Genomic DNA, 11,352 nt, shown 5'->3' on the forward strand with positions numbered 1-11,352 from the left:
ATTAGTTGTAGTTTCTGGGTCGCCTTCAAAGGTAGCCCCACAGAGTGCATTGCAGTAGTCCAAGCGGGAGATAACTAGAGCATGCACCACTCTGATGAGACAGTCCGCAGGCAGGTAGGGTCTCAGCCTGTGTACCAGATGGATCTGGTAGACAGCTGCCCTGGATACAGAACTGACCTGCGCCTCCATGGACAGCTGTGAGTCCAAAATGACTCCCAGGCTGCGCACCTGGTCCTTCAGGGGCACAGTTACCCCATTCAGGACCAGGGAGTCCTCCACACCAGCCCGCCCCCTGTTCCCCAAGAACAGTACTTCTGTCTTGTCAGGATTAAACCTCAATCCATTAGACACCATCCAGCCTTTTAAAAGGTTACTTGTACAACACAATGAAGCTTGAGTGTGATGTGGTATTCTAAAACTAAGGGAGTGGAAGCTCTCAGGCCAGTTCTCCACATGCAGCTGCTGGGTGACCTTGGGCTAGTCACACTTCTCTGAAGTCTCTCAGCCCCACTCAACTCACAGAGTGTTTGTTGTGGGGGAGGAAGGGAAAGGAGAATGTTGCTGCTTTGAGACTCCTTAGGGTAGTCATAAAGTGGGATATCAAATCCAAACTCTTCATCTTTTTCTCTTGTACTCACCTGCCCTAGGCTGCAGCATGCATGTGTGGGATAAGTGCACATTCACATTCTGTCTATGCATTTCAAGGTGGGGCTGCAGGAGCTGCAAAGGTGCAGTTGTGCATGCACAGGCCCAAGCCAAGCAGCCTTTCCTACTTTCCACAGAGTTCAATGGAATTTGCTCTCAGGAAAGAGAGCACAAGACTGCAGCCACAGCCTGATAGTTCATTTCTAAGGGCATTTCTGTGAAATTGTTTATATGGACAGTGACTGCTCTGTTGTTTATGACAGTGGGGTGATGCTTGCTTTCCCCCAAGGCCATGCTTTTGATATGGAGAAAGTGATCCCTCCCCCAATCACTCAGACCGTGAAATTTTGCAGCTGGGGAAAAATGTGGTTTATCTTCCAAATTATTACAGTTGTGGCTGCCCTGGAGAATATGCTAGATCCCACCACCATTTTTTACATGAATTGTTTGAACAGTGTGCAGTCCCCATCTTCAGTGTTAAGAGAGGCACGAGTTGTTTCCGGAAAGTTGCAAGCAAGACGGTGACATGTGCTGTCTTCTCCGGCCCCTTGATTGCACTGCAAGACTAGGTTACTTTCAGCGTAGCACTTTTTCCATTGGATTGAAGCTTCTGGGACTGTCCTACAAATATGCTCAAGCCCACAGATGAGAACAGCGTCGCTTGCTTTCTTGCATCATTTTATAGCCTGGCTCTTTACACTGTGTAACCCTCTAGTTTACCAATCCCCCCAGTGCGGCTTTTGTAGTTGCTGTCCCTTAATTTTTTTCCATCTCTCTCTCTCTCTCTGCTTGATTCCAGAAAGCTGGATGCATTTATATATGATGCCGCGGTGCTCAACTACATGGCGGGCAAAGATGAGGGTTGCAAGCTGGTGACCATTGGCAGCGGGAAGGTCTTTGCCACCACTGGCTATGGCATTGCCCTCCAGAAGGACTCCAAGTGGAAGAGGCCAATTGATTTAGCCCTCCTACAATTCCTGGGAGATGGTAGGTAGAATTCTCTTTCTCCTCCCCCAAAACACACTTTGTTTCCTCATCCTCAGGGGTAGTTGCCAGTAGTCTCTTATGTATTTCATTCCAAGGGGTCACAGAACAAGAAAACCTCTGTCTTAGCAGGTTGGGGGGGACGACACCTGGCCACAACTGCCTCACAAAGCAGAACCCCACTTAATCTTTATTCCCTCTCTCCTCTTTCTCATCCACCCCTCCATGTTCCCTGGCAAAATCACAACAGTTTTGTGTTTATTTAAAATTGTATTTATTTTTAAGTGTAAAGGCATTTTAACCCCCCCCCCCCCGGAAAACTTCCAACAGCCTGTCAGAACCTCAAACCCTGAGGGGTGAAAGAGGGACAAGGATGGCTACCCCCTCACAAGTCCTTCACCCTCCCTCCCTCCCTCAATTATAGTGGTTGCTTTAAAAGGCATTTTCACATACAAATAATAACTGGAGGATAAATGGGAATTTAAATTGAAGCTGCAATTTTAAACATGTTTACTCGAAAGCTAAGGCCGCATTCCTAACCATGTCTACTGACTTCAGTAGGGCTTGCTCCCAATTAAATGGGATTAGTGGGTTTGATCATTTATCCCATGTGGGAGAAAAACTTCGCCCCCCATGTATTTTGCTCCTTTTGTGCCTCCTCCAATATTTCCGCCCCCCCCCTCATGTTGCTGCTGGCCAGGCCCCCTGTTTATGTTACAGTTGCTGCATGTATTTAGGCCTTGGTTGTCTCCTTGACCCAATTTCCTGACCACCATGTGGCAATGCCTCCCGTCGGTTCTGTCTTGCTGGCTGCTTCGCCCCAGGGTGGTAGGACAACTGTATGCTCGGATTCTGGCGCTCTCCACTGAGCCGCCAGCCTGTGACCAGAGTTCCTTTCTGGCCATTAGGGAGAATTCTGAGGAGGTTTCAGAGCGCTGTTCCTCCCTGCCACACTGTTTGGTAGTCCACATTAAATCAAGCACAACGTCTCCTTGTCAGGTGCCTGGGAAGTTATTTCGCTCTGAAATCACTCTCTCTTCCCTTCAGTAGGAAATAAAACTCTCTTGTCACTCTGGAGACCTTAACAAGTGATCTGTGTGCAAAAAAATGTTTTGTTTTTTTTAAAAAAATGTGTGCAGGGTTGGGGGAGTTCAGATGGAAGTGTTTTAAGGAAATGTTGAACATAATGGGGGATCAGAGAGCCAGGAAAGGAGACAGGCTATGTGAGAAAAGGAGAGGAAAAGGGAAGGTCTGTACACTTATACGTATGATCAAAGACAAATATGCTGTTATATGAACAAAAGCAAATAAGGTTAAAGAACACATCAGAGAGTCCCTTTAATGAGTTCCTGTCACACAGTCTTGACTTGTCTCTTCTCTGAACACTGCTTCTTGTGTTTTAAACCAGAGAGATATTCAGTGGTGGGGGTGACAGTGAGGAGCATGGGGTGAACACCCCAAACGTGGACAGCTGCTCCCAGGACTCTGGTCTGGGTGGAGACCATACCTTCTGAAATGGATCCCCAGATGGACAGGTGCATGGCCAGATTAAGGAAATGCATTCTGCATGTGTACACATTAACTTTACATATTGGAGTGACTCACGTGGTCCCTTCCAACTCTACAGTTCTAGGATTATACTATAAGGCCCCTGAAGCTGGTAAGCTTAAAATTAAGCTCTGTTGGCAGGGGAAAGGTTTTTCCATGGTATTGACCTCCAGAAATGTTTAGTCCTATGGGAGGTCATGGGAACACAGGAAATTTTACTTGAGTAGGCATGGATATCTTGGATGAGGTGGATGATGAATACTGCAAGCCAAAAATAATCTAAATTTATTCAGGTTCAACTACCTGTGATGCAACTAGCCGTGATTATCAATCAGAGGACTTTGCTAGGATTTGACTGTCTTCCCTTCTTGTTATTTGTTTCTCAGGTGAAACACAGAAGCTAGAGACTGTGTGGTTGTCAGGGATCTGCCAAAATGAGAAGAATGAGGTGATGAGCAGCAAGCTGGACATTGACAACATGGCGGGCGTCTTCTACATGCTGCTGGTGGCCATGGGGCTGAGCTTGCTCGTCTTTGCCTGGGAACACCTGGTCTACTGGAAGCTGAGACATTCTGTACCCAAGTCTAACAAGCTGGATTTCCTTCTGGCTATAAGCAGGGTAAGGATGCCATGTAGATATGTATTCCTATGTACCATATTTTTTGCTCCATAAGATGCACCTTTTTCCTCCAAAAAAGTAAGGAAAAATCTCCTTGCGTCTTATGGTGCGAAGGCTCTCCCCCCCCCCCCCCCCACTGCCAGTGCACTCCGCTCACAAAAGTGGAGCGGGCTGGTGGCAGCTTCAGCAGCAGGAGGGGGGGAGAGAGGAAGAGCAGCCCGGGCTCTTCCTTTCCCCCTCCGCCACCAGCGCGCTCGCTACCGGGCTCCCCCCACCCCCTTCGCCATCTCCTCTGCTGCCCCGCACCACCGCCGTGCTCAGCGAGAAACGGGGTGGCGGAGGGACGCTGTTCATTCTTCCCTGCCAACCCCATTTGCAAAACAAGCCTGCTTTCGCGGGGTGGCAGGGAGCCACCTGCAGCATCTCCACCTGCCAGCCGTGTTCAGCGATAAAGCCAGTGTTGGAAGGAGGCGGGGGAGGCTACCGGGCTTCCCCTGCCTTCACCGGACTGGTCCCTCCACCACTGCTGCCTCCTTTGCTCCCCCTCCAGCGCACCCTAGGTGCGCCCTATGGAGCGAAAAATACAGTGCATACCACTTTGAGATTATTCTTCAAAGCCGCTGGTCATATTTGCATAGAGGGCTAAACCACAGTGTTGACCTACGTGCATAAAAACAAAATAAGGAACCAGTGCAAAGTGATAACTCAAGCATTCACCTCTCCTCCTCTGAAGTTGGGAGGTAGAATAAGCCAAGAATTCAGTTTCACTTTGTCTGATTCCTGGTGTGTCGCCACGTTCAAACAATATTATTCAGTTTCAATACACGGGTTGTGCAGGTAGCTTAAATGAATTCGTTTTTATTTATTATATTTCTATGCTGCTTTTCATTCAAATAAATCCCAAAGCGGCTTAAAAATAACACTACCATTATAGATAATCACAAATAGAATAATAATTAACAAATCATCAGTAGAACATTTACAATCTATAAAACACTGTTTACAAATCAACAACTAAAAAATAAGATAAACATCACAATTCAAATCAATACAGCATTTACCATCTATAAAACAACGTTAACAAAATAGCAACCAAAAGATAAGCTGAACACATTCTCCACACATATACCATATTTTTTGGACCATAACACACACTTTTTTCCTCCTCAAGGGCAAGGGGAAAACTCTGTGCATGTTATGGAGCAAATGCCATGGATCCTGCCCGTCCCTCCCTCTAGCCGGGAGTGGACGTGCAGGGCAAAGCAAAGAGGGAGGGAAGCGTGTCCCTTTAACCCCATCAGGGTTGGGCATGTCCGTGCCGCCACCGCCGCTGCTTCCTGCTCTGAAATAGTGGACGCGATCTTCCAGCGGCGGCAGCAGGGACATGCCCAGCCCCGATGGGGTTAAAGGGACATCCTTCGCTCGCTGTTTGCTGGGCGAGGCACAGCACCTCTTTCTCAGCAAATAGCGAGCGAGTGAGGTAGGTGTCCGCGCCGCCCACCTCTCATAGTTGGAGAGGCACTGCGCTTGCTCCTATGAGAGGCAGGCGGTGGCGGCGAGAAACAGCAGCTTTTGGGCGCCACTGCCCACTCGGCTTCCTTGACAGCGGGCGGGGAGGAAAGCTCCCTCCTCCCTGCCCGCTGTCAAGGAGGACGCCGAGAACCGGTTTCCCACGGCTACCAAGCCTGCCCGTGCCAGAGCCGGCGGCAGCATCAGCACTCCCTTCGGGCCTCTGATGCTGCCACCGGCTCACCTAAGAGCAGGGGGCAGCTGCAGTTGCCCCTGCCAGAGCCTGCAGCAGCATCCCCTGCCTCCTCCAACACCAGTGAAAGCAGGCGGGGGAGAAAGGGGAAGCCCGACAGCATCGCTATGGGGCTCCACCTTTCTCCCCCCTTTCACCAGTGTCGACAGGGGTGGGGGAGGCAGGAGAAGTATGGTAGCAATGCTACCGGGCTTCCCCTGCCTCCTCTGACACCAGCAAAAGCTACTGGACTTCCCCTGCCTCCTTCGCTCCCCCTCCAGCACCTCCCTCCCAGCCTTTTAGAGGAGGAAAACCAGAATTTTCTTTCTTTCTGGTTTTCCTCCTCTAAAAACTAAGTGCATGTTATGGTCCGAAAAATGCAGTAGGTTCCATGGACAGCTTCCAGTCCTCCTCATGCCAACCTGAAATTTTAAAATTGAAAATGTATTTTTATGGAAATTAGTTTTTTCATACATGGTTCTGGAGGAATGGTATCAACATGAGGCCCATTGTGGCTACAGCTAACAAGGGAGGCAGAGTGTAAAAACAGAAGCCACCTCTGCCTTGCACAGTTTTTCTTCATGGCCACCTGGGCCTTGTTAACAAAGAATGCTCAAACCAGGCACAACCTTCTGCTAGGAACTCAGCTTTGGATAGTGAACAACTGCCTGCTCCTGCTCCTTCTCAGCTGGATGTCAGCTCTTAGGCAGCCACAATTCTTTCAGGTCAAGAAAGCAACATGTGGATAGGGCAGCCTCAAGAAAGCCTTCCACAGTCAACCTGCCTGTGGAGAAAGCAACAAGTGTGCTACTCTGTAAACCCTCAAGGAGCCTTTTCAGTATTTGTAGCCCAGTCATGACCCATTTCCCTAGTACTGGTAAGACAGAGCAAGGCTTTCTGTGACAGGTTCATGAAGCAATTTGTAGAGGACTGCATCACTGCTGCTTAATTTGTGTGAAATGTATTTGAAATTAAACCAATCAAAAAACAATCTTTTCCCAATTAGAAATGTACTGGAGAAAAGACCAGGAAATTGATTTGCCTGTTCCTGCTTCTACATTTTGGGGCTGCATTGTCTGCTCCAACATAAAATGCCTTAACTGTTTCCTGCCAGGCCTGATCAAAGTACAGTGGACGAAATTAATTTGTTCCAGGACTCAATTCGTCCTACGAAAATTTCGTGTAGCGAGGCACCGTTTCCCATAGGAACGCATTAAAAGTCAATTAATGCATTCCTATAGGCTCCGGGGGCCTGGCGGCGGCAGCGGTGGTTGCTCTCTTGGCTCGGGGAAGGCAGGCAGGCGTTTGTTCTCTTGCCTGCCTGCCTGCCTGCCTCCCCCGAGCTAAGAGAGGTGTGTGCCACCGCCTCCCCGGACAGAGCCAGCATTTGACAGGGCTTCCAAACCCCCATCAGATGCGGGCTCTGTTGGGGGGGGGAGAGAGGAACGAAGGAAGACAAAGCAGCCCTTTCCCTTCCTTCCTCTCCCCCTGACGCCGACAGCTCCCCCCCCCCGCACGACACAGCGTGGATCGGAGGAGAAGCCTCCTCTGATCTGCGCTGTGTCGGGCGGGGTGAGGGGAAAGCGGAGCTTTCGGCAGCCTGCAAAAAGTCCCCGCACCGTCCAGCTTCTGCTCTGGGTGACGGGGCCGAAGCGCGCCAATGCGGGGGCGTTTTGCTGGCTGCTTCCCCCCCCCACCCCGCCTGTCACACAGAGGGGATCGTCGGGGGCTTGAGAAACCCCTACGATCCCCCGCTGTGTCGGGCGGGATGTGGGGGAAACGCAGGAAATATCCTGCACTTCCCCCACATCTCCCCTGTCACACAGTGGGGATCCCCCGCTGCTGACTGGCTTGGCGGCGGTGGGAAGAAGGGGAGGAATTCCTTCCCTTCTTCCCGCTGCCGCCCAGCCAGTCCCTAAGCCGAAGTGCAGCGCGGGATGGGGCTTTTCGCCGTATGCCTCCCCCTTGGCTCGGGGAAGGCAAACAGCAAAAAGCCCACGTCACGCCGCACTTCGGCTCGGGGACTGGCTTGGCCGCAGCGGGAAGAAGGCAAGGAATTCCTCCCCTTATCCCCCCCCCCAAGCCAAAGCCGGCTTCCCTCTGCAGCAGCCGCCGCTTTGTACCCGGCGGCGGGAGAAGCGGTTCCTCTGCTTCTCCCGCCGCCGCCTGGCACAAAGCCGGTTTCGCTTTCCTCAGCAGCCGCCGCCTGGCTTCAGACGGCGGCTGCCGAGGGAAGCAGCTGTATGCCAGGTTGCTGCGGGAGAAGCAGAGGAACCACTTCTCCCGCCGCTGCCCGGCACAAAGCCAACATCAGACGGGGCTTCAGAAAGGCGCAGCGCTTCTCCGAAGCCCCGTCCTATGCTCACGGGTGTCCATGGCGTGGCGGTGGGGGGAGAAGTGGGAGAACGGATCCGTTCCTCCACTTCTCTCCCCTTTCTTCCCGCGCTACAGCCATTTATGTTCTGCTGGTCTCTGCCGGTTGCCCCTCACCGGCAGAGACCAACGGAACACAAAGGGGAACCAGCTGCAGCACAGGAAGAAGGCAAAGGGGAGATCAGCTGAGAGGCGCTGACAGCGCCTCTCAGCTGATCTCCCCTTTGCCTTCTTCCCTTGCTACAGCTGGTTCCCCTTTTGCTAGACGAATGCCCCTTTCACTAGGTTTTGCGATTGGAGGTTTTTATGGCCACGCTTCGCAAGACGAAGCGGCAGCCATAAAAAAACCTCATCGTCTTGCGAGGCAACCTCCGATCGCAAAACCTATTCGTATAGCGGAAAATTCGTCTTACAGGGCATTAGTCTAGCGAGGCACCACTGTAATAGGTGTTTAAAACTACCTAATGTTGAACAGAAGCAAGAGAGAAATTTGTTCCTATATAATCTGGATAGATTTCTAGTATCAGAATAGGCCTGTTTCTTATTACAGGGCCCTTTATTGTCACCTCTGTCCTCGATCTGTTCTTAACTTTAAAATGTTAGTTTTCAGCAGTTACCTGCTTTATTTAATCTTGTCAAATGTGATCACCTTGAGGGCCCTTAGGAGTAATGGGGCCTAATGAATTTGAGTAATAATAATAATTTATATGGCTCCCATCTAACTGGCTCCCATAAAAAAATAATAGAAACAGAATACAGCATAACACACTGAACCTCCCTGAACAAGGCTGCCTCCAAAAGTCTTTTAACATCTGCTGGGAGGGTATTCCACAGAGTGGGAGCCACTACTGAAAGACCCTCTGCCAAGTTCCCTATAACCTCACCTCTCACAATGAGGGAAACACCAGAAGGCCCTCGGAGCTGGACCTCATTGTCCTGGCTGGACGATGGGGGTGGAGACGCTCCTCCAGGTATACTGGGCCGAAGTTCAGATAACGGGGATTCAGAAAGTGTAGGATCTTTAAACCTGGGGGATGGAAAGCAGGAGATAAAATTAATCTAGTACAGTGATTCTAAAATGTATAAGCTTGATACATTTTAACAGAATTACTACACCTCTAAGAAACAAACAGGAAACTTGCGATATTTCATAGCAACAGTGCAAGGCAACTGGAATGCTAGAAGTAGCGAGAGGGAGGAAGTTGGATCTATGAATGCTAAGAGTGCCCAGGACGGGGGGGGGGGGGGTCAGACATGAAAAACCTCCTGGACAACGTGTTTCTTATCAACCTCCTTGTTTAGTGGTCCAATCAAGCTTATAATGGAATCCTGATCTTCCACCCAAGTTCTGAAACCACTTCATAAGATTAAAAAATGCCCCACCCACAGCTCACCTAAACCGTTTTAGCAGAAAAAGAATGCTTCCTAGTATGCTCTGAATGGCTGAAGCACTTGGTTTGCAACAGCGCAGGTAGGACTGTCAATAGACTAGCTTACCTAAGTATCTTGTTGCTCAAACATTTTGAACATTCTTCCAGTTCGCTCAGAAAAATGTGGTCATTCAGTATTTGTAATGTCTGTCCTGCATGACCTTGAACATTAAGCCAACCTGCCCTCTCCACCCCCCAGCTCATCCCCTTTCCAAGGCATGCCTACTTGTCACTGCCTTCCCTCTTCTCTTTCTTTCCAGGGCATTTACAGCTGCTTCAATGGAGTCCAGAATCTGGAGAGTCCTGCCCGCATCCACAAACCAGACGTCACTGCTAACTCTGCTCAAGCCAATGTGTTGAAGATGCTGCAGGCCGCCAAGAACATGGTGTCAACAGCCAGTGTGGGGAATTCCCTGGAGAATGCCACACGCACCATTGAGAACTGGTCAAACAGGAGCGAAAACCTCCAAACCACCTTCTCCCTAAGGACTCCTCAGCTTGTTGTGCAGAACACCAGTGGGCCTACCAGGCCAGCTCATGCCTCCAATGCAGCAGTAGCTGAGAGGCTTGGGAGGTATCTTCCACAATCCCTTTCTCCGCTCCAGCAGTCTTTGGTCCCAGCCAGCGAAAACTGGAGAGGGACACTAGAGCAGCCACAGATTCTTCATCCGCTGAAGTTCCGAGGCAGCTATTCTGAGGACAAGGTGCTCCCCGGTTCCACTGTGAACAGCTCCCCACACTACATGGTAAGACCCACACCTCAGACCCATGTCAGAAACCACGTGCCACTTGGAAACCACCTTAGTGCTGCTCCCCACTCCCCAGTAGGATCTGCTAGGGAGCTTCCTCTACCTGAGCATAAGCATAAGCTGTCCTTGGCCAGAGGGCACACCAAGGAGAAATTCCACCACCAGAACGTTCACCTGGTGTACGGAGAAGGTGGTGATGACAGCTCAGCCCAGGTGGAGCGGCTGGCTTCCACTTCCGAGAAGCGAAAGGAGCTGGAGAGCCACTTGCCGCCTCATGCCTGTGTGCACAATTCCTTCCCCAAAGCTGACAGGACTTGCAGACCCTTTCTGTACAAAGAATCTGACTCAATAGAGCTAAGGAGAGAGAAGCCGAGCCAGAGAGCTAATCTCTCAAGGTCTGGCTGGGAGCAGGAGAGACCCCAGTCTCTAGGCCTGTGGAAACATCACGGGAAGTCCTCAGCCTATGGGGATGTGCCAGACCTCTTCCCCAAAGCTGGCCGGGCTCCAAAAACAATGTCAGTGCCTGGAACGCATTCCTACCCTCCCGGTGCCCTTAGGCCAAGTTATACATGCAATAGGAAATGTGTGGAGCCCAACGGCTTACCTTGGAAGGACCAGCGGCTGCTGCATTCGCAGTCCACGAGGCTCCCCTCGTACCGGGAGGCCTGCCAGCACAACAGCTCAGGCGTGCACAAGGCTTCTTCCACGGTGGTGCACAAGCAGTATGCCTACATGAACTCGTACACGAACCTGCCTATCTACTGGGGGCGCCTTTACCCGGGCTCCCCGCAGCTGTGCGAACAGTCCAGTGCCACCCAGCACTGCTTCAGCCGAGCTCCCTGGTCGCCTTGCAGCAGGGACTTCCTGGTCCACCAGGATGGCCAGAGGACCATGTATTTTGGTAGCACCTACAGAGACTACAGGGACCGCAGCAGGGTGGACCCAACGTTTCTTCAGATGGTCAATACTGAGCGGAGAGACTTCCTGAGCGCCCAGAGGATGCACAGCCCTTACGCAGGAAGATCATGGAGGCGAATCTCTAGCCTAGAGTCCGAAGTCTGATAGGGGGGAAGATGCTGAGGCTCTTGATGCTCGATTGGAGACTGCAGAGAAGGAGCTCATCCAGGAGGGCAAGAGACAAGACCTTCCAAGCCAGCAGTCTGTGTCTCCCTGTTAAGCCGGTATCAGCAGAAAGTTCTTTGTCTCTTCACTACTTCCACCCTGGATCAATGTAAGAGCAAGTGACCTTTCTCCATCCTCTAA

General features: G+C 51.0%; 1 protein-coding gene across 2 annotated transcripts in view; it reads left to right on the forward strand.

Annotated features, from left to right (window-relative positions):
* The window catches only part of GRIN2C (glutamate ionotropic receptor NMDA type subunit 2C), a 116,577-nt gene extending 105,426 nt beyond the window's left edge, over positions 1-11,151 (forward strand). For both annotated transcript variants that reach the window (XM_060271856.1, XM_060271855.1), the window contains exons 11-13: positions 1,445-1,632; positions 3,564-3,796; positions 9,601-11,151. In XM_060271856.1, the coding sequence (XP_060127839.1) occupies positions 1,445-1,632; positions 3,564-3,796; positions 9,601-11,151 (1,972 nt within the window). The remainder of the gene's footprint in view (positions 1-1,444; positions 1,633-3,563; positions 3,797-9,600) is intronic.
* Positions 11,152-11,352: the final 201 nt, after the last annotated feature.

The sequence above is a fragment of the Zootoca vivipara genome, chromosome 2 (assembly GCF_963506605.1).
Source record: "Zootoca vivipara chromosome 2, rZooViv1.1, whole genome shotgun sequence".
In the NCBI taxonomy this organism is placed as follows: domain Eukaryota; kingdom Metazoa; phylum Chordata; class Lepidosauria; order Squamata; family Lacertidae; genus Zootoca; species Zootoca vivipara.